This window comes from Pipistrellus hanaki, assembly GCF_964339955.1.
Source record: "Pipistrellus hanaki genome assembly, chromosome: 2".
Lineage (NCBI taxonomy): Eukaryota > Metazoa > Chordata > Mammalia > Chiroptera > Vespertilionidae > Pipistrellus > Pipistrellus hanaki.
In genome coordinates this window covers 39114402-39137379 of record NC_140504.1, presented here as the reverse complement: position 1 = coordinate 39137379, position 22978 = coordinate 39114402, and the positions used below count along the sequence as shown (strand labels likewise).

The window sequence follows — 22978 nt, the reverse complement described above, 5'->3', positions numbered from 1 at the left end:
CTGATCAGAGAAGGCTTAGAACTGTACCTCCAACCACACTTTCCCTGGCTCCACTCATTTATCCACGGTTTCTGAAAACAAATAGCTTTTCCACCTCTGCTTTTGTTACTCCTTTAGCCACAGCCTACCTTCTTTTCCAAACTCATCTTCTTCCAATTGTTTCCTCAAATCCCTCTTTTCCAGGCACTTAGGCCCTATTTCAATATCAGGGTAACATGTTCACCTAGTACAGTATTGATCTTAAATTGTTTTCTTTCCATTACATAAGCTTTTTGATAAGAGGTTTTTTTTTGTTTGTTTGTGTTTTTTTTTTCTTTCAATTTTTGCATTCCCGCAAACTAGAATGCAGAATAAGGCTCCATTGGTTATTTTTTGTTGAATGAACAATTGATTGCAAAAAGATTAAGAGCCACCATGAAACTTTACTACTCCAATTACCCTTTTGTTTTCCGTTTCTAATTTATTTTAACATCACCACCATTGGATAGCAGGTAAGGCAATTATTATATCCCCCTTATATAGATAACAGAGGCTCAGGAGACATGCTGATTTTCTCAAAACTACAACAGGTCTCATGAAAGGAGTTGGACAGGTTTGCTCTCCCAAGGTCAGTGCTTTAACCTTTCATACAGGTTTTATACAGGCTGCCAAATGAAAGCAGAGAAGACAATGGAGACACTCAATCCAAAGTTGCTGCTTCTCCAGCTAACAAGAGCTTGGACTACAATGGGGTCCACAAATCTCCAAAGCTACATAGACAGATTAATATAGTGAATTTATAGGCACAGGTTTTGGAGTCAGATAGATTTAGATTCCAATCCTGACTTCACCACTTACTACATGACCTTGAAGAAGTTACTGAATCTCTACATTACATTCCTCACCAAAATACAGGGATAATACCTCTCTCAAAAGTTGTTGTGAGGTCTCAGAAGTATGTAGAATTATTCTTTTAACATTTATAGACCTATTAAGTGCCAGTCACTGTTCAGAGGTTAATCCCATAGTAAGTATTGGGTAAAATGCTAGCAATTACTGCCAGGACCGCATGTTCTCTACTGCATCCTGAGGCCCAGGCCCCAATAGTCAGTGCAGCTAAACCAGCCCCACAAGGAAGTACTGCAGATCGAGTGATTATATTCCAGGAAGGAGGCCATTTCTCTTTCCCATTGCTATACCAGGGGAAGGTCAGGGTCAAGTTTCTTATACTGATTCTGAAAGGAAGCCCAACGGATGTTAACATGATCAAATTTCTCAAACAGCAACCTCCCAAGAGTGACAGAGGGTCATAGGAGCTAAAGATGTCCTTTTCATACATCAACACAGAAGTCAAATTATCAAGAGGGGCTAATTCTGCTGCCTCTTAGAGCAGGAATCCTTAGTTTAGTCCAAAGTCAGGGAATAACGGGCTTGGATGGGTGTGCATTGACAGGGTTGGGGTGGGAGGTGTATGGGTCCACAAAGCCCTCACAAAGTTATTTGTAAGAGTTTGTATAAATGTGTATATATGCATCTCCTAGAAAGAAGATCCATTACATTTATCAGCATCTCAAGGATTTGAAGATGAACCACTGTCTTAAGACGATTAGGAAAGAGAGAAGGAAAAAGGGCTTAGTTCTTTCCATTCAGGGCAGCTTCCCTGCTAGCCAAGGCTCAGAGTTGCTGCAAACAATACTGGCTCACATCTACTCCCCACCCCATTCTGGCCTCTGGCCACCATACCCCAGAAAACAGACAGAGAGGGACCTTGGGGATAAAGGTCTTTATTCAACAAAGTGATCTCACTCAGTAACAAAAGAACAGGAGGAAACAACTCCAACAAAGGTCTGGAGCAGTGTCCACCTCTGGCATAAGGGCGCATGGCCCACTAACATATCAGCTGCAGCTCAGAGCCTTTGGTGGCCACTTAGAGGTCATAGTTGGGGTTCTTCCGAAGAATAACGAAACCTTCCAGAATGGGAGTAACAGGAAGGTATTCCTCAGTGGCCAATTCTGCCCGCTCCCCATGGGCCAACAACACTGGGGTTGTGTGTGTCTGGAACCCTGTGATGGCCTTAGGCTTGCCAGCCTGGCCCACCACATCCACTGCCTGTAGGGTGAGAAAATGGAGATGAAGGAATCCCAGAGAGCAATGCAGCAGCAACCCAGAGCCCATACCAGTTTCATAGAAGCAGGTACATGTGCATTCTCCAAGTTCTAGAATACAGTCTGAGCCCTCCCCTCCACTTAACCCCTCACCTGGCCCACACGGACAGACACTGGCAATGGTCGCAACTCCTCATCGAATGTAACCAGCATTCGGGGCTGCATGGCAGCCACCAGCCCATACAATACATAGTGAGATTTGCCTAGGATGACTGAGGGAAGAACACATGACAAACATAGTTAGAGACACTAAGACAAGCCTGATCTGAACCTAGGGACCCCATTCCAGCCCTGACTCTTTAACCCGTTATATAGCTGAACCCACATTCCCCACTTCATATAACCTACTATAAACCAGAGATGTCCCCACCTTACTTGCTAACAGCCCTCGAATTTGATAATCGCTTTCCCCCAGGCACTCAGGAGCAGAAGTTGGACTCAGTTCTCTTTCCTCTAAAGAAATATATTTGGGCCAGATCTAAAGTATGCTAGATATGCCCTGACCGGTGCTCAGTAGTTACAGCATTGGACCTTGGACGGAAGGGTTGTAGGTTTGATTCCCCGTCGAGGGCACGTACCTTGGTTGCAGGTTCCCCAGCCCCAGTAGAGGCAAATGTGAGACAACCAATCAATGTGGCTCTTTTACACTGTTTTTCTCTCTCTCCTCCACCACCCTCACTCTCTCTGGAAATCAATGGAAAAAAATACCTTTGCCGTAACCGGTTTGACTCAGTGGATAGAGCAACGGCTTGGGGACTGAAGGGTCCCGGGTTCAATTCCAGTCAAGGGCATGTACCTTGGTTACAGGCACATCCCCAGTAGAGTGTGTGCAGGAGGCAGCTGATTGATGTTTCTCTCATCGATATTTCTAACTCTCTATCCCTCTCCCTTCCTCTCTGTAAAAAATCAATAAGATATATTTCCTTAAAAAAATCATTGGGTGCCCGGCCAGCATGTCTCAGTGGTTGAGCATTTTACCTATGAGCCAGGAAGTTACAGTTCGATTCTCAGTCAGGGCACATGCCTGGGTTGTAGGCTCAACCTCCAGTCCGGGCGTGCAGGAGGCAGCCGATCAATAATTCTCTCTCATTGTTGAAGTTTCTCTCCCTCTCCCTTCTTCTCTGAAGTCAATAAAAATATATAATTTTAAAAACCGAGTGAGGATTTAAAAAAAGAAGTGTGGGAGATAAAAGTTTCATGAGGTCCATCACAGGCCCTCAAAACTTTTAGAGTGGTACAGAGCTAACTCAAAGCCTTGCTCATAAATGGTCAAGATGGCCCTGGCAGGGATGGAGACAGGGCACCATGTGCCACCATATAAGATGACAGGAACTCACTGTTGCGGACATCCAGGAAAGAGACAAGCACAGTGAGCAGCCCAGCCACAGCCACTTGACTCATAAGCTGCCGGTCACTGTGGTAGGGGCAGAGGGTGAGTGTGCCCTTCCCTAAATGTGTCAGGCCCTGAAAAATACAGAAAGTAGAGGTGAAGAGTCACATCTGAAAAGACATCAACTAACTTAAACATCAACTAACTTAGCTACACAGAAATCCGACGCACTCACCTCCTCCCTTCCAGACTGAACTCAAGGTCCCCTTCATGTCACTACATGTCTCCCTTCCGTCCCCAGAGACATGTCCCTTAGCAAACTCTAAGGAAAACAATTCTATTCTTTACCTGTGCCAAGCGCACCATGAAGAGGTTGTTGGGGTCTTTGGCATGATACTGGGCTAACTGGCGCAGCATCGCAGCCAGGCGGGCATTATTGGTACCTGGAAATGTTAAGCATCATGGAGTATTGGGAAAAAAAGGTCCTCAAACCTTCCCCCAAACTGGTTATGATCTTTTTCTGACTGATACTCACCACTGCCCACCATGCCCATGGCAAAGATGGAGTTATAGGAAACTTCTGGATCAGCATCATGAGAAAATTTGCTAAGAGTATCCAGGATGTTGAGTCGTGGATTTGAAACAGAAATTAAGGCCAGTGCTAAAGGCACAGCCCGTCGGAGTGTGGGCTCCCCATATCTCAACTGGTAATAAAAGAAAATAACAAGAGTATCATAGAAAGTAGTAAAAATAAGCTTTGTTACAGGAACAATAGGTAAAAGAGGCTTTAAACAAGTTTTATAGAAAGGGCACAGAAAAAAACATTTCTCAACCATGAAAACCCGTCAGAAAAGTTTCCTCTAGGGAACCCCAGGCATCAAAATCCGTATATTCTCATCTTCTCCATGCGATACTCACCAGGTGGCCAAAGGTTCGCAGTGCCATCTCTGCACCAATCTCCTCTCCCATAGCAATAAGGGCAATCCCCAGCACAGCCACTCCCTGCAATTGAAGAGGCAGCAGAACCCAGTAAGCTCAGGCAACAAAAATCTCACCTTTCACTAGAGTCCTGCCTGAAAAGAAAAGGCTGTTCTGTGGGGCACACCTTTCCCCTCATGTATGAAATCCAGTCAATACACAGCCATACTCAGAGGCGTGCAAAAGCCAACCCAAACCAGCTCCACCCTCTACCCTGCAAACTTCTCTTTGCTCCGAGCTCACTCAGAGCGCCTGGCTGCCCACAGTACCTGATGTGCGCCCATGTCAGCGGGAGCTTCCTTCTTGTCCTTGTCCTTCTTTTCCTTCTTGTCTTTATCTTCCTCCTTTTCCTTGGAGTCAAAGTGTTCACTACAAATGTGGAGCAGTTGCTGCACCTTCAGTACATTCCCAGAGCCTACAGCAGGATGGTAAGAATGAGGAAGGGTAGAAATGAAAAGGTACCAAAGAAAAGCTCCCTCCAAGAATAGGAGAAGCTAACGAATCTAATACAGATCAGAATGACTGAGCCAGGAGGAAAAATCCGAAATAAGGTCTAGGAGAGAAATGGAGTCGCTGGGAAGCACAAAGACACACACCTGCATAGGCACACACATCCACCAGTGTGTTGGCAAAACTGCGGAATGGCTCTGACACAACCTCCAGCGCAGCCAGGATTGCTTCAATGGCTTCTCCCTTCCCTACAGGACAGATTCAAGGGGTCAGAAGACATTGCTTCCACACCACAGCCTGACACATAAGCTGTCCCTGTTGTATCCATTCATTGTCAGCCTTTTGCCCAAAAAGAGAGAGATCCCCTCACCCAGGTGATTGAGGCCCAATCCAAGAGGAAGCCAACGGGCATAAGTGTCCTTGAGCTCAGTCTCTGACTTCTCCATGATGGTCTGAAGGATAGTGGAAGTGACATCTCCATTGCAGGATCCCACTGCTATCATTCCACAGGCTAGAGCTGTCACACCTGCCACCTAGAAACAGGGAAATCAGTATTACACGTAAGTTATTAAAATACTTGTTTACCTATCTTGACTCCAGACAGCAAATTCCTACAACCTGCTGTAACTGCACTAGGTAAAAATCCCTTTCTGATGGTAGGCCAAAATAACAATAGTAGCAATAATTCATTGAATACTTATGTCAGCCACTATGCCACCTGCTTTGATACTATTAACGCTTAATCACAACAACCCATGAAACAGTTCCTACTGTTATTCCTCTTTTAATGGTGAAGAAAGTGAAGCCAAAAGAGGTTAAGTTATGTGTCTAAAATCACAATACTTATAAGCAGAGGTGGGAGGATTTGAACTGAGGTCTTTCTGACTAAAGCCTATGCTATACTTATCCATCACTAAAACAACTCTATACAAGTAAGAAAATTTAGGGTTGACCAATAACTAAACCAGTGAGACTAACTCCCCTCAAACTGGGTTAAGTTACTAGCCACTCTAGTCTGGTACTCCTCATGGATCCCAAGGGCTGGAACTAGCAGCAACACCGCTGGGACTTAGAATCCCAGTTCCAACGGATTTCACTGAAAGTGATATAATTCTCCCCTCTCCCAGCCCCAATTCCATCTCTTTTTTCACTGTTTATGACAGAGTGTGGTAGGACTCGAGTATTTCCCCACATCCCATAAATGACCAACAGTCTCTATTCACCTCCATACTGGACTTGGAATCTCCCATCACAGGCAGCAGCAGTGTTAGAACATCTTCACGATTTGAGCCCGCATAGGCCAAGCCTAGCCTGCAAAAGCCAGGGAGATGCAGTCCCCAACACACATCCAAGGAAGGAACAAAAAGAGGATTGGTCATTCATTCATCATTTCAACAGTCACAAAGAGCCAAGTACTCGACAGGCATAATCGTAGTTCTTGGCAATACAATGGTGAAAAGGGCCAACTCCCTTTTTTACAGAGATTTCAGGATGAGCACTACCAGAAGAGAAGCAATAAGCCTTACCCAAAGATAGAACCAAGTCTCATAGTGTTGCTGTTGTGGAGAACATAGTCTGAGAGCAGTGCCAGAGCAGGGTCACACTCATTCCGGACCGCAGAATTCACAATGCCACAGGCCAGAAGGGCTCCAGACTGCAAAAATGCAAAGAGATCCTCCACTCAGACTACTCTACCTTCCTTACTGCAAAGACGCAACACAGGCCTCAACTTAGCACCTGCCTTAATTGGAGTTAAAAACCAGGTAACTGGCCAGGGAACGGGAGGCCCTTGTGGGCCCTAGAACAGGGAAGGGGATGTCCCCATTAGTGGGCTATGCCCAGACCAACCTTGATGTAATCCTCAGAAGAGTACAGGTACTTGTCAATCTGGGTGAGGCCACCATCCACATCCCACAGCAGAATCATGCCAAGGGACGCAGCTGCACTCAACATTCCTATACCAAGAAAAAGATCTGTCTGAAAACGGCCCTACACCGAGAAAATTGCTATAAAGAGCTCTCCCAGGAACTGCACTGGGGATCACTTGTCAGGTAACAGGTGAACCTGGGAGGACAAGAGTGACCAAAACAACACAAAGATAAGGCAGAAACAGGATTATACCGTGGTCCTTGTTCTTGTAGAGCCATTTGTTGCCATCATCCGTCAGCAGCTTATCCTGGCCAAAGGCTGCGTTCACAAAGCCGTTCACAAAAGAGGAGGCCAGGTTCATGCGGGCAGAGTCCACCTGAGAGCCACTGCCTCCAAACCCTGCACAGGAGGAAGAGGAAAGGAAGGGTAAGAGTAGGGCAAGAAACATGACAGCTGGCACCAGGTTCTGAGCTGGCCCCCTAGGATCCTCTATCTTTGCTCCCAACACTGACCTGGAGGAAAGGTATGTGGGAATTCTGAGCTCTCCAGGATAAATGTGTTTGGCCAACCTATCACTCCCAATACAAGGGGCATAATTAACAATCCTCCAATCCCCACACACAAGCAGATAGCTACTCACTATTGTTCTCCAGGTGGGTTTTATAGATGTCATCAGGCACCTTGGGCTCCATGATATCCAGCTGGAGAGAAGTCAGAGGGTCACAACTGCTCCCCGAGTCTACCCTTAGCTGTCCCTTCTGATATCCCACTCAATGGAAATTCTAACCAAGGAATTCAGTCAGTTATAATCAAGTAAAATCACAACCAAGAAAGCTTTGATAGAAAAGGGCAGAGTCTCACCTCCCGAGCTAATGCCAAGAAGTTGCTATTGAGCTGCACATTGGACATGATCTCTGTCAGGTCCTCATATTCCTCCACATCTTCACTCAGCTCCAGAAACACCCCGTGCCGGCCTAGCATGAATGCCATCTGCTTCTGCACTACCCTGTGGGAGAGAGCCATCACGACTGCTCAGCCCCTACCCGCTAAGGACACAGAAAAGCCCCTCAAGCTCTAACCAGAAACTACAAGCTCCCACCCATGAGCTTATCTCTTCCTCTGCCGACTTCTTCCCCACATACACATCCTTGCAGGAGGTGAAGATGTCTTCTACCAGTTCCATGTCATTGAGCATCAGTGCCAATCTGAGAGCTTCAGGGAAGCGACTGAACTTTCGGAACACACCCAAGGCACAGCGCAGCAGGGCAGAGTTCTCCGGCTCAGGCACATAATTCACACAGCTACAAAGGTAAAAATAATAAAGGGATCAGAAGTTTCAGACATACATTTACCCCATTTACTTCACTTACCCAAAATAAATACTAAATACTATATATATGTTATCCAGGCACTATGCCAGATGCTGGGACTACTAAGGAGACATGTTTTTGTCCTCAAGTAGCTTACCGACATCAATAAATTAACTACAGTTTGGCACTACCTTTGATGCAAATGCTCTGAGAAAACAGAGGAGGCACAATTAAGAGAGAAGTGCTGGGACAGTAGACTGTCATCATTTCCTATCATATTTGCTCACCTGGTGAGATAGAGGCAGACCTTCGCATATGCATTCTCATCAATGTCCTTCTCCAGCATATCCACCTGCTCAATTTCCATCAGCAGGTCGCAGGCCTCATGCTCTGCATTATGGGCCATGTTGTATGGGACAATCTCCTTCACCAGGGTCAGCAGTGGCTCCCGCTGTGTTTTCTCCGCGTCATCCAGCTCCTGCCACTCCTTAGCCACTTCTCCTGCTAGATGCCTAATGGATAGAGCCAGACCATCAGGGCCCACTCACAGCTTCACAGGAAGCACTTCCCTATGGGTCAGGGAATTCAGTGTCTGGGAAACTCAATACACTGGTACTCCAAGACAGATAATACTCTAAGACCGGACTCGGAATTATGTCTCAGAACCCCCTTCAGAGTCCCAAGAAAAGGTCTTACCTGACATACTCATGACCCCACGATGCCAATTCCTCCTGGGAGCCCACCAGCCGGTACTTGAGGCACTCACGCTCCCCACTCATGGTCATCGCCAAAACAGAGATGATATCAGCAGCAAAACGCTTTAAAGAAACAAGTCTTTAAAGTTAAATCCAGGGTAGAGTATCACACTATGGAATCAATCCCCCAAATTAAGTATTAACTATGCACCAACCTCTAGAAATTTACACATGGCAACTAAGGTAAGCCTCACGATAACCCTAGGGTTAGTACTGATATCTCCCTTTTATTTTTTTAATCCTCACCAAGGAAATGTTTTTCTGGATACTTAGAGAAACATGGATGTAAAACATGGATCAGTGCCTCCATACACACCCAACCAGGGATTAAACCCTCAACCTTTCGGTATATGGAATCAACCAACTCAGCCACCCGACCAGAGCACTGCATCCCTTCTAAACAAACATGGCTGACGGATGGTGATGAGGAAGGAGTGGAGAAAGATGGACTCTCAATTTTATTCTAATCACAATAATAAACTACTAAAAGGTTTTAAGCAAAAAAGGACTCACAATCTAGAAAGACAACTATGACTGTTGCATGAAAGACAAACCGTATAGAAGTAAAAAACAAAGAAGAAGGCCAGTTAGGAGGCTGCTGCAGTAATTAGGTGAGAGCTGAAGAGTTCCTAGTTGAGGGTTGTTACAACAAGCAAAGAAGTGACTGAACTATGTGTTATTTTAAAGATAAAACAAATGAATGTACATGGAATATAAGGAAAAGAAAAAATTAAGGTTAAAGAAGTAAAACAGGTCATGATAATAAAAATCCCAATGTCCAACATAAATGACAGAAATCTTCTGAGAAGCCAATCCTCCTAACAGCTCTTATGTATTTTGACTATGACAGCCTCTATTCAACTAGCTCTGGTCTCAGGTCTATCAGGCTTCCGGTGACTTCCATGAGCGCCATGGGTACTCAAGAAAAGGCATTCCTAGAGGAGGCCTCCACCAGCTTCTGAAACAGTTTTACCTTATTTTCCCCGGGGGCCATGTTCTCATAGATCTCCTTCAGCTTGCCATAGTGTGGGCGCAGGAATTTGAGAGGCTTGGGCACTGAAGTCATGGAAGTTGTAGAAGAACAAATCTGTCTCCGAAGTTCTTCCAGGGCTGGTCGGTACAAGGACGTGTCCTTCTCCTGATCAGGAGATGTGAGGGGCAGACAAAAAAAATAAAAAGGAGGCACATCCCTGAAGTCAGCGTACATGTGTTTAACCACTCCTCTAGGAAAATCACTGTCTATTCATCTGTGAGTCCCCAACTACCCGCACACAAAATAAATGACCCCGGCTAAAAGTTCACGAATTGCTTCTCCCAGAGAGAAAGCTACAAAATGCTTCAAGTACCTTTTGTTACATTCCTCCCTCGAAACATCATAACACTGATCCCAACACAGTCCATCTTTCCCTATACCTCGCATCGTGTTGCCTCGGGACGGAATAAAGCAAACAAGTGGGAAAGCTGCAAATACGAACCCGCTCATGCTAACATATCATGACTCACCCCCAGTCGTTCCACGAGCATCTCCAGTTCATCCTGAAGCTGTTTGTCCTCCTCAGACTGGAGGGTTGGAGGAAGAAGCTCATCAAGAGGAGGAATCCCACACACATCCTCCTCCCACTCACCCTGGGGCAGGTGGGCAGTAAGCCTGCCTCTTTAGGAGAGATCAGGTAGACGAGGAATGACCGCGGGATGGGAAGTCCTGTTGGGCAGGCAGCCTGGCTTCTGGACCAGTCCTGCTTGAATGCCACTTTAAAACATGGGATGACAATGAGCCACCTCGGACCACCTCACGAGGCGGTGATGAGGGCTAGTGAGGGCGGCGGACGTAACAGCGCGGAACTGTGGATGAGGACCAGAGAAGCAGGGTGCCGGGAGCCCGGGGGTACCCCATCCGCCCCCTCCCGGGGCCGGCGGGGCCGTTGGGAATCTGGCCCGAGGCCTACGGAGCCGCCGTGACTCAGCCCGCACGGGCTTCCGGAGCCATGCCTCACCAGCTCCTGCTCTTTGTCCTTGTCCCCGACATCCTGCCGCTCCTTGCCGCCCGGCTTCTCCTCCGCGCCGCCGGGGGCCGTAGATGGGGGCTGTTGGGGCTGCACCGCTGCCTTGTCCCGGCCACCCTCCTCCATCTCCGCTGCCACTGCCGGCCAGCTGCGCGCGCCCCGCGCTCGCCCCGCCCCGTTTCCCAGGGAGCCTCGCGCGTCGCCCACGACGCCCCGCCCTCCAGCTCCGGAGCCGGCCTGGGACCGGAAATGACGCCACGGCCTGGGAGTCCCGCTCGGAAGCTGCAGGAAAACTACAGTTCCCAGCTGCCCGCGCGGCATGGGCGCAAACCTAGGACCGCGAGTTCCTTGAACGCCACGAGACTGCGGATTGGGATTCGGGCGTGCCTTCTGCTGTGGGAGCTGAGCCGGCTGTGCGCCTGGAGACCGCCCATCGGTTTCGTCCTGACGCTGCGAATGGTAACCCACAGGGACGCCCTAGTTGGCTGCGTGGCGGGACACACGGACGAAATTCTCCAAAGCCAGGACGCTTTGTTTGCCGTCTGTGTGAAGTTTGTGTAATCTGTGTGTAGCCTTACTCCACCGTGGAGTAGTAACCTTATTACATTCCCTCCCCCTCCCCCAGTTGAAGGAGTGTGCTCTAATATTGCCAGGAGAATATGGCTACCATCTTAAGTCGACCTGTGGAGCCAGGGGGAGCAATGCCTCCCTGGGCCAAAAACGGAACAAGGAAGAGTCCTTGCCCTCTGTCTGTCTGGGTCTTCCTCAGGTACGACGGACACTGACATGACTGGTTTTAAGTATCACATATTGTCTTACTACCTTTTGAATTGGGTAGGGTTGTGTCCATTTTACAGAGAAAATCATATATAGTCAGGAGTAGGATTGGGATCTCTGTCTTCTTGACTGTTGCAGGGAAACAAAGTTTCTCCTTCAGTTTGGGCTATGTGTCTGTATCTAGAAGGTGAGAAAAGAGGAAGTAATTCTCCCCTTCAGCTGGTGAGAAACTCAGCATTTGGCCTAGAGTCATTTTGTTGCGTTCTGAAGCATAAAAGAACACAGAAAGGTTACTTAAAAAATCAAAAACAGCCCGGCTGGCGTGGCTCAGTGGTTGTGTCGACCTATGAACCAGGAGGTCACAGTTCCATTCGGGTCAGGGTTTTAGGCTTGAATCCCAGTATGGGGCATGCAGGAGGCAGCCAATCAATGATTCTCTCTCTCATTGATGTTTCTATCTCCCTCTCCCTTCCTCTCTGAAATCAATTTTTTTTTTTAAAGTAGTGTTTTGTTTTGTCTTTTCTCTAATGGGTATGTATTGTCATTGTTGCAGTTCCTTTTTTTTTTTTTTTTTAATATATTTTATTGATTTTTACACAGAGAGGAATTGAGAGGAATAGAGAGTTAGAAACATCGATGAGAGAGATACATCGACCAGCTGCCTCTTGCACACCCTCCACTGGGGATGTGCCCGCAACCAATGTACATGCCCTTGACCGGAATCGAACCTGGGACCCTTCAGTACGCAGGCCGACGCTCTATCCATTGAGCCAAACCGGTTTCGGCATCTGAAATCAATTTTTAAAAAGTAAAAATATTGCCGGGACCGGTTTGGCTCAGTGGTAGAGCGTCGGCCTGCGGACTGAAAGGTCACGGGTTCGATACCCGTCAAGGGCATGTACCTTGGTTGCAGGTACATCCCCAGTAGGGGGTGTGCAAGAGGCAGCTGGTCGATGTATCTCTCTCATCGACGTTTCTAACTCTCTGTCCCTCTCAATTCCTCTCTGTGTAAAATCAATAAAATATATATTTAAAAAGTAAAAATATTAAAAACAACAACACTAGCACAGTGTGGTTAGCACTGAGTGAATGTTGGCTAAATATTTGTATAAATATAAGTGTAAAGGTCTGCAGCCCATTTTAAAACCTATTGCTTTTTTCCACTCCATGCTAGGATTCTGGGGATGACTTTGCATTTCCATCACCAATGACTCCCCAGTCCTGGTTTGCTGACAGAAATTGAGTAGACTATACCTGTTCTGCCTCTACTATCTCTGACTTCAAGATGTCCATATATTGTCCTGCTTTCTTCAGTCATCTGTAAAGGTATTTCTCCTAAATCTCTCATTTTTTCATGACTTTGTTATATCAGAGCACAGGTTTTTTTGTCTTTTATACCAGTTATATCCCATCATCGAGGAGATGGGGTGATGTGGCGTAAGACACAGGCTGTTAACAGATGATGTCAGATGAAGAGCATGTGAATGCTTGTTGTATACTTTGTTTCAACTTTTTGGTAGGTTTGAAATGTTTCAAAATAAAAAGTTGGGGGTGAATGGGAGGACAGAAGCTTACAAGAGCAGCAGGCCTGGCATTTAAAACCAAATTCTGCCGGAACCGATTTGGCTCAGTGGATAGAGCATCGGCCTGTGGACTGGAAGGTCCCGGGTTCGATTCTGGTCAAGGTCATGTACCTTGGTTGCAGGCACATCCCTGGTAGGGGCTGTGCAGGAGGCAGCTGATCGATGTTTCTCTCTCATCGATGTTTCTAGCTCTCTATCCCTATCCCTTCCTCTCTGTAAAAAAAAATCAATAAAATATATTAAAAAATAAATAAAATGTATTTTTAAAAATAAATAAAAATAACACCAAATTCTGCCCTTCACTAGTTGTGACCATTGGACAAGTGTTCTAACCTCTCAGCCTGGTTTCTGCCTCTGTGAAATGTGGGTACTAAAGTATCTCCCTCATAAGTTGTTATGAGAATGAAATAAGACAATGTATATGAAGTGCTTGGCTAGGTACCTGACAACTGGAAAGCGGACAGTTGTCATTCTCCACCTACCTGAAATCTGCAGGACTGAGGTAAATGGAAGTTATTTCAAGGCCCTATGATAACATGGATAGTCCCTCTCAACTTCATTTCAGTCAGGCTGCCCTCCCAGTAACACTCCTTCCTACCATTTGGCCAAACTCCCAGCCTTGTGGCCACATTGCTCTCCAAGCAGGACCAGCCCATCACCTGTCTTCCTACTGCCTTCCTTCAAATTGCGTCCTCCAGCCTTCTGTGCTGCCCCCAAACTCATGGCCTGAGATGGAGAGCTATGCATCTTATGAATGGCTCTGTTCGAGACCCTGGGGACCCAGGCTCCGGCAGGGGGAGACAATCCCGGGGGACGGCGAAATGCGGGGCCCCCGGAGTCGCGCGCACATGGCGCGCAGAGGACTGAATGTTGACTCTGATGCTGGATTACCCTAGCCGGAAGAAACAAAGCCTCCGGCGGCAGCTCTGAGCCTCAGTCCAGACCGCCCCGAACTCCAGGTCTGGGCCAGTCCCTGGGGACCCAGGCTCGGGCAGGGGGAGACGGAGCTGTGAGGTGGAGTCCTGGGAGCGCGGCGAAAGGCCGAGCCCCCGGAGTCGCGCACACTGTGCGCAGAGGACAGTCTGTTGACTCTGATCCTGGACTCCCCTAGTGGGAGGGAGAAAGAAAGCTCCAGACTGGAGGAACGCCACGAGGAGCAGGAGCCCCTGCCGGACACCGGCCAGCCGGGCGCCAGCAAGGAGCCGGGCGACGGGGCCCCCAGTGGGGGGGGTGCCCCTGAGCCTTCGACTGCTGAGCGCTGGCAACGGAGCCAAGGACGGGGGCTGCTTCTTGGGCGGCGCAGACCCCGGCAACAGGCTGGAGCAGCGCGGGAGCCCGTGGAGAACAAAGGGGTGTCACAGGCCAACCTGCTGAGCTCCCAGGACAAGGAGGAAGAAACCAAAGAAGTTCTCAATGTGAAGAAATCAAGTGAGAGCAAATGATAGTAAAATTACTTAAGAAAGAATACAAAGAAGATCTTGAAAAATCAAAGACTAAGTCAGAACTCAACGCACCAGCCAACATTGCAACATAAATGCGTTTTGTTTTTTTTTTAAAAAAAGAAAAAAAAAAAAAGAGAAAAAAAGGACAGAATTTTGGAACAGCGGCGACCAGGCCTAGAGTGGCCAGGCACAAGGCAGTGGCAGCTGGGCCCGGAGCAGCAGTGGCCAGGCCCCAGAGCAGCAGCAGCCAGAACAAGAGCATCAACGGCCAGCACTGGAGCAGCCAGACCTGGGGCAGTGGCAGCCAGGCCTGAGGCAGAGGCGGCCAAGCCCAGGGTGGCCAGTCCAGGAACACCCAGACACAGAGTGGCTGGGCCCGGAGAAGCCCGGCCCAGAGCAGCCGGGTTGGGAGCAGCCAAGCCCAGAACAGCAGTAGCCAAGCACGGAGCATCCAGGCTGGGAGCGGCCAGGCTCAGAGCAGCCGGGTCGGGTGCGGCCAGGCCCGGAGCAGCGGCGGCCAGGCTGGGAGCGGCCAGGTCCGGAGTAGCTGGGTCTGGTGTGGCCAGGCCTGGAGCAGCGGCTGCCAGGCTGGGAGCAGCCAGGCCCGGAGCAGCAGCTGCCAGGCTGGGAGCAGCCAGGTCCGGAGCAGCTGGGTCTGGTGTGGCCAGGCCCGGAGCAGCGGCTGCCAGGCTGGGAGCGGCCAGGCCCAGAGCAACAGCTGCCAGGCTGGGAGCGGCCAGGCCCGGAGCAGCCGGGTCTGGTGCGGCCAGGCCCGGAGCAGCGACTGCCAGGCTGGGAGCGGCCAGGCCCGGAGCAGCCGGGTCTTGTGCGGCCAGGCCCGGAGCAGCAGCTGCCAGGCTGGGAGCGGCCAGGCCCGGAGCAGCCGGGTCTGGTGCGGCCAGGCCAGGAGCAGCGGCTGCCAGGCTGGGAGCGGCCAGGCCCGGAGCAGCAGCTGCCAGGCTGGGAGCGGCCAGGCCCGGAGCAGCCGGGTCTGGTGCGGCCAGGCCAGGAGCAGTGGCTGCCAGGCTGGGAGCGGCCAGGCCCGGAGCAGCGGCTGCCAGGCTGGGAGCGGCCAGGCCCGGAGCAGCCGGGTCTGGTGCGGCCAGGCCCGGAGCAGTGGCTGCCAGGCTGGGAGCGGCCAGGCCCGGAGCAGCGGCTGCCAGGCTGGGAGCGGCCAGGCCCGGAGCAGCCGGGTCTGGTGCGGCCAGGCCCGGAGCAGCGGCTGCCAGGCTGGGAGCGGCCAGGCCCGGAGCAGCCGGGTCTGGTGCGGCCAGGCCCGGAGCAGCGGCTGCCAGGCTGGGAGCGGCCAGGCCCGGAGCAGCCGGGTCTGGTGCGGCCAGGCCCGGAGCAGCGGCTGCCAGGCTGGGAGCGGCCAGGCCCGGAGCAGCCGGGTCGGGTGCGGCCAGGCCCGGAGCAGCGGCTGCCAGGCTGGGAGCGGCCAGGCCCGGAGCAGCCGGGTCTTGTGCGGCCAGGCCCGGAGCAGCGGCTGCCAGGCTGGGAGCGGCCAGGCCCGGAGCAGCCGGGTCTGGTGCGGCCAGGCCCGGAGCAGCGGCTGCCAGGCTGGGAGCGGCCAGGCCCGGAGCAGCCGGGTCTGGTGCGGCCAGGCCCGGAGCAGCGGCTGCCAGGCTGGGAGCGGCCAGGCCCGGAGCAGCCGGGTCGGGTGCGGCCAGGCCCGGAGCAGCGGCTGCCAGGCTGGGAGCGGCCAGGCCCGGAGCAGCCGGGTCTTGTGCGGCCAGGCCCGGAGCAGCGGCTGCCAGGCTGGGAGCGGCCAGGCCCGGAGCAGCCGGGTCTGGTGCGGCCAGGCCAGGAGCAGCGGCTGCCAGGCTGGGAGCGGCCAGGCCCGGAGCAGCCGGGTCTGGTGCGGCCAGGCCAGGAGCAATGGCTGCCAGGCTGGGAGCAGCCAGACCCGGAGCAGCGGCTGTCAGGCTGGGAGCGGCCAGGCCCGGAGCGGCCGGGACCGGAGCAACCGGTCCCAGAGCAGCCGGGTCGGGTGCGGCCAGGCCTGTAGCAGCAACAGCCAAGTCCAGAGCAACTAGGTCGGGAGCGGCAGTGACCAGACCCGGAGCAGCTGGTTGTGGAACGAACCAGAGCAACAGAGGCCAGGCCCGGAGCAACCAGGCCCGAAACAGCTTGCTCCTCGCCTGTACCTGCCCACGGCTGCCTCTCAGACATGGCTGGAAACTTTTGCGGGAACTTGAGGGTCTGCTGAATCAAGTGATGAAGGCTTAGATCTGGATGTGTTGAGTTAGTATAGCGCTGGGGTGTTGATCTGTGAGTGCCTTGGGTGGGGCCTGGATGAGGCTGGTTGACCTATTTGGAAATGTCTTTTGTGTGAAGTGTATCATTGGGCATGTGGAGGTATTATTGATATGAGAAAATGCTAAGTAACAGATTTACTATCTGAAAAGGGATTTACTATCGGGGAAAGGGAGGGAGGAAGCGACTGAACATAAACTGTGCACCTATGGATGAGGACAATGGGGGATGGGGAGGGGGCAGAGGTTGGGGTGGGAACCTGGTGGAGGGGGGAAGAAATGAGGAACCTTTGTAATAATATGAACAATAAAGATTGATTTAAAAAATAAAAAAATAAAAAAAATAAAAAATAAAAAAAAAAAAAAGAATGGCTCTGTTCATCTGAAAACCACTCAAGCCAGAGCATCACTTAAATAACTCAGCACCAGAAGTGCTCTTGGCAGGACACGGCATTGCACTGTTTCCACTAGGTTGCTACTTACTTTGTGTGATATTTTTCAAAGAGTCACATTGATTGCACTGTGGCCCTTGTTACTGTTAATTCCCAGGATAGCAGATGTTACAATTCCTTTTTTTCATACCTGCTGTTATGACTTCTCCAGACTTTTAACCTCTCATTATGCCTATTTCGTGTGCCCCTTCTTTTATATATATATATATATATATATATATATATATATATATATATGTGTGTGTGTGTGTGTGTGTGTGTATTATATATATATATATATATATAATTGATTTCAGAGAGAAAGGGAGAAGGAGAGATAGATAGAAACATCAATGATGAGAGAGAATCATTGATTGACTGCCTCCTGCATGACCCCTACTGGGGATCGAGCCTGCAAACTGGCACGTGGCCTTGGCTGGAATCAAACCTGGGACTCTTCATTCCTCAGGCTAATGCTCTATCCACTGAGCCAAACCAGCCAGGGCTGGTGTACCCCTTCTGATCATCCTAAACATTTCACCATTTCTAAACATGCCCTGCCCTTCAAGCTGACTGGCTTTATCCTTGTGTATGGAATGCCCTTCACTGTTTTCAGCTAGCAAATTTCTTCCATCTGCACTTCAGCTCAACGTCACCTGTCCAGGACACTTCCTGTTCTACCCTTCAAGTTACTCATTTCTTCCCTGTACTCCCACCATGCTTGATTCATACTTCTCTCCTTCCCTAGACTCTGTGTTCTTGGAGAACAGGAACTGTGTCCTCTCCATCTTTGTGCCCCTAGCACCCAGCCTAATACCAGGCTTGCGCTGGGCCTTGACAAATATTTCTTTTAAAAATATATATATTTCAGTTAATTTCAGAGAGGAAGGGAGGGGGAAAGAGGAACATCAATGATGAGAGAGAATCATTGATTGGCTGCCACCTGCACACCCTCTACTGGGGATTGAGTCTGCAACCCAGGCATGTGCCGTGACCAGAAACGGAACTGTGACCTCCTGAGGAGGTTAACGCTCAGTCACTGAGCTACACAAGCCAGGCTGACAAGTATTTTTTGAATGTCATCTTTGTATAATAAGGGCCTGGGCTCTCTTTGGAGTCAGTGTGAGACATTGAAAAACTGTTCAAATTCTCCTTTTTTAAAAATATATTTTATTGATTTTTTACAGAGAGGAAGGGAGAGAGATAGAGAGCCTGAAACGTCGATGAGAGAGAAACATCGACCACTTGCCTCTTGTACACCCCCTACCAGGGATGTGCCCGCAACCAAGGTACATGCCCTTGACCGGAATCGAACCCGGGACCTTTCAGTCCGCAGACCGACTCTCTACCGCTGAGCCAAACCGGTTTCGGCAACTTTGTAAGTCATGTTATGTCCACTGTATCTTTTTTTTTTTTTTTTTCCCTCCGGAGGATTCCTCCCCCCCCATTGATATTTAGAGAGAGTAGAAGGAAAGGAGAGAGAGAAAGAAAAACATCAATGGCCGAAACCGGTTTGGCTCAGTGGTAGAGCGTCGGTCTGCGGACTGAAAGGTCCCGGGTTCGATTTTGGTCAAGGGCATGTACGTTGGTTGCGGGCACATCCCTGGTAGGGGCTGTGCAGGAGACAGCTGGTCGATGTTTCTCTCTCATCGATGTTTCTGGCTCTCTATCTCTCTCCCTTCCTCTCTGTAAAAAATCAATAAATTAAAAAAAAAAAAAAAAAGAAAGAAAAGAAAGAAAGAAAGAAAAGAAAAACATCAATGTGAGAGACACATCAATTGGTTGCCTCCTGCATGTTCCCCGACTGGGATCTGGGATCAAACCTGCAACCCAGGTACATGCCATTGACTGGGAATCGAACCCACAACTTTTTGGTGTGTGGGCCAATGATCTACCACTGAGAAACACTGTCCAGGGCTGAAACTGTGCTTGTTTTATAAGGGCCTCTCCTCCAGCCTGACATTTCCAGCATGCCTTCAAGTGTATGATCATTATTTGACATGTTACCTAGTTGTGCACAAGAACTAATCATACTTCCTAATGGGACAGTGTAGGTTATGGTCCAGCTCTTACCAATAATTGCTCTCATGTGTCCACTCAGGAGCACCACCCTTTCATCCCCTTTCTGCCTTCACACACCAGAGCATATCCCAGATGCATGTCAGCATGGCGGGGCTGCTAAGGGTGAAGGCCTGCCACCTGTCCACCTGGCCTTGCCTCTGGAACCAAGCACCTGCAGAGTGCTCAGCAAACAGGTGCTTCCTGGCTTAGTTTCAGATCAACATGTGCCTAAGTTTCCTGCAGCTGCCTAGTTGACACATGTGCCTGGCCCAAGGGAGCTGGGGAGCATGGAAATGTACCTGCTGGTGATGGTCTCACATAGAAGTATGATGAAATTGCCTGGAGAACAGTTGTCTGTGCTTGAGTCTATGACTTAGAAGACTAAATGGTAGTGATTAACAGCATTTGAGTTCCATATATTATTTTAATGCAGCCTGACTAATCTGACATTAGAAGTTATGTAATCTTTTTTTTTATTATTAATAAACTTTTATTGTTCATATTATTACAAAAGTTCCTCATTTTTCCCCCCTCCACCAGGTTCCTACCCCACCCTCTGCCCCTTCCCCACCCCCCATTGTCCTCATCCATAGGTGCACAGTTTATGTTCAGTCTCTTCCCTCACCCCCCCACTCCTGTTATGTAATCTTTAAAAAATATATTTTTTATTGATTTCAGAGAGGAAGGGAGAGAGCGAGATAGAAACCTCAATGATGAGAGAGAATCATTGATTAGCTGCCTCTTGCAAACCTCCAACTGGGGATTGAGCCTGCAACCCGGGCATGTGCCCTGACCAGGAATCGAACTGTGATCTCCTGATTCATAGATTAATTGCTTAACCATTGAGCCACACCAGCCAGGCAGAAGTTATATAATCTTTTCCCTTAGTTTCTTCCTTGTAAAACAGAGATGATAAAACCACCTTATAAATTATTGTGGGAAATTTATGAGATGGTGTTTTTAAAGTGTTTCATACAGGCTTAGACAAAATAGGGACTTAGTAAATGAAAGCTGCTACTTATTATTAGACACTTTTACCTTTTTGCAGATGGAATTTCTATGTTACGGAGGCCAGCTGGTCAGTATTCTAAGTTGGCTTCTGAAATCAGAGGTCAAGGCAAGGCTTTATGCTGCCAAGCCTCTCTCCTTACTCAATATGCTCTCTGACATAAATCTCATCCTCTATGCAACACCCAAACTTCATAAACCATTTCTTAGTATTTCTTTGGGTTCTGGAATTTGCTAAGCCCATGAATTCCTTTTTTGTTATTGTTGTTTTTGTTGTTAATCCTCACCCAAGGATATTTTTCCATTGACTTTTTTTTTTTTTTTTTTTTAGAGAGAGTGGGAGGGAGAGGGAGGGACAGAGAGGGAAACATCCATGTGAAGAGACACATCAGTTGGTTGCCTCCTGGCACGTGCCGGGGATCAAGCCTGCAATGGAAGTACGTGCCTTGACTGGAAACAAACTTGACACTTTTCTGTCCATGGGCTGCCGCTCTGCCCAGTGAGCCAAACTGGCTAGGGCTGTGAATTCCTTTTTAAAACATTAAAGCTGAATAGGTCCTCAGACATCATCTCATCCAAATCACTACTTATTTTACAGACTGCTAAGGATGCTGAGCCCTGAAGAGATGAGCCATGCCTACATGTCACACATGTAGTGGGTGACAGAGCTGGAGCCAGAACCAGGTTTCCAGATGCGGTGCCCTCCTCTCTCTGATACATGCAGCCGTCCCTCCTAGAGTCATGCTCGCAGTGGCTCACGCTATGCCTTCCCTTGGTCTTCAAGTTCCCAAAGCCACTTGGCTCCTTTCTGAGTAGCCAGCTATTTCCTTCCCTCGGTGAGCAGCCAGCACTTCCAGGTAACTTGACAGGGGCCCAAATATAGCTCTTTATGGGGAGACTGGTGCTGGGTCAGGAGACAAACTGTGAGACACATGCTGATGCCATTGCCCAGGGATGGCACCAATCTGGCAAAGTTTCACTCTTAACCTTCCAAACAGCCAAACCCACCCTCATCTTGGGGAACACTGAATTTTAATGATATATTTTTAATTCTTACCTGAGGACATGCTTTTATTGAGAGAGAAAGAGAGGGAGAGAAATATCAACGTGAGAATCTTGCATTCACCCCCAACAGGGATTGAACCTGCAACCTGGGCATGTGCCCTGACCAGGAACTAAACCTGCAACCTTTTGGCGTTGCCAGAATGCTCAATCCAACGGAGCAACGCTAGCCAGGGCAGAACACTGAATTTTAAAGAGAATTGAGACTGGACTCTTTCCACAGTTTTGCTGTAGTTCTCCTTTTACAGATAAAGAAACTGAGGCTCATAGAGGTTAAGGAACAGGCTCAAGTTCATTCAGCTATTAAAGCTGATTTCAATTAGGTCTCTTTGAATTTGGTGAGTGGTTAAGGATATATCTGTAAAATAGAAACTGGAGGACTTATAAAATAGATTGCACCCTGGCTAATTTGGCTCAGTGGGTAGAGCGTCAATCCTCAGATTGACAGGTCCCTGGTTCAATTCTGGTCACATACCTTGGTTGCAGGCTTGATCCCCAGCCCTGGTTGGGGCATGCAGAAGGCAATCGATGTGTCTCTCTCACATCTATATTTCTCTCTCTGTCTCTCCCCATCCTTTCTGCTCTCTCTAAAAATCAATGGAAACATATCCTCAGGTGAAAATCAACATCAACAAAACGTTGTATTGAGGATTAGATGAGCTCATGAAGGTGAAAGTGCCAAGAGAAGAGTAGCTTGAGAGAAGGAACCACCTTATTCATCTCTGCATCCCCAGGGACTGGAACATTGTTGGTAATTGATACATTTTTAAAGTACACCTGTGAATGTATAAATTAATAAATGACTGAATGAGAGGTGCCTAGACTGCAAGAGGTTTTCAATAAATGCTTTTTCCCCTCCCTTACTCTGGAGGGTGACGGCTGTATTTGCCATCTCTATGCCTGGCACTTGCTAGGCCCTGATGAGTGTATGTAGGTGGGATGAGTGACTCTCAGGAGCACTGAGCCTTTGAGGTAATGGGGAAATGCATGCCTTTTTCAGCTGCAAGCAGCGGCTGATACTCCGAGCTCCAGGGAATGGCATGCTACCTTAGCCAGGGCTTTCCTTCACTGCAGGGTGAGTGCCACCCACTTTTTAAGCTGACCCTAGCATGACCGTAGCACCGTAGTTACCCTGAAGTCAGTGTCGGGCCCAGCTGCACACACCAGGGGCCGACAGTGGCAGAGCCTGTGAGCAGAGGATGTATTCTGCCCACTCAGATTTAGCTTCATTCCATCCTTCCATCCCACCTCTCTTTCTCTGTCTTCTTGGGGTTTCAAATGTCATTCCCCTGTTTCTCTTTTTTTAATTTAATTTTATTGATTTTCTTACAGAGAGGAAGGGAGAGGCATAGAGAGCTAGAAACATCGATGAGAGAGAAACATCGACCAGCTGCCTCCTGCACACCTCCTACTGGGGATGTGCCCGCAACTAAGGTACATGCCTTTGACCAGAATCAAATGTGGGACCTTTCAGTCTGCAGACCGATGCTCTATCCACTGAGCCAAACCGGTTTCGGCA

At 49.1% G+C, this 22978-nt stretch overlaps 1 protein-coding gene and 1 long non-coding RNA gene across 4 annotated transcripts; one reads left to right on the top strand and one right to left on the bottom strand.

The window, feature by feature from the left end:
• Positions 1–1747: 1747 nt before the first annotated feature.
• PSMD2 (proteasome 26S subunit ubiquitin receptor, non-ATPase 2) lies at positions 1748–11074 on the bottom strand. Its single transcript, XM_084874190.1, has 21 exons — positions 10832–11074; positions 10341–10397; positions 9811–9975; positions 8779–8900; positions 8370–8594; positions 7915–8073; positions 7634–7778; positions 7413–7473; positions 7025–7171; positions 6752–6858; positions 6430–6557; positions 6127–6214; positions 5274–5436; positions 5050–5151; positions 4723–4868; positions 4394–4477; positions 4011–4179; positions 3824–3918; positions 3483–3609; positions 2239–2357; positions 1748–2089 (listed from the first exon to the last, which is right to left on the bottom strand). Exons 1-21 carry the CDS (start codon positions 10964–10966, stop codon positions 1907–1909), a joined length of 2727 nt encoding a protein of 908 aa, XP_084730316.1. The 5' UTR covers positions 10967–11074; the 3' UTR covers positions 1748–1906.
• A 90-nt stretch (positions 11075–11164) lies between these two features.
• On the top strand, positions 11165–22975 carry LOC311617662. Of its 3 annotated transcripts, XR_014794144.1 has the most exons (4): positions 11165–11299; positions 12792–12943; positions 20996–21254; positions 22075–22975. It is a non-coding gene; the product is annotated as an uncharacterized lncRNA (long non-coding RNA). The 3 variants fall into 3 exon arrangements; XR_014794145.1 differs by having other exon boundaries at positions 20996–22975; XR_014794146.1 differs by having other exon boundaries at positions 19430–22975.
• Positions 22976–22978: the final 3 nt, after the last annotated feature.

What these genes read in the sequence shown, in the direction of transcription:
- PSMD2 (XM_084874190.1), bottom strand. Translation starts at nt 10,966, where the DNA reads ATGGAGGAGGGTGGCCGGGACAAGGCAGCGGTGCAGCCCCAACAGCCC. An exon ending in AGGACAAAGAGCAGGAGCTG is followed by an intron (nt 10,398 to 10,831) that starts GTGAGGCATGGC and finishes CCAACCCTCCAG; the next exon opens with TCTGAGGAGGACAAACAGCT. An exon ending in GGATGTGTGTGCCTATGCAG is followed by an intron (nt 4,869 to 5,049) that starts GTGTGTGTCTTT and finishes ATCCTGCTGTAG; the next exon opens with GCTCTGGGAATGTACTGAAG.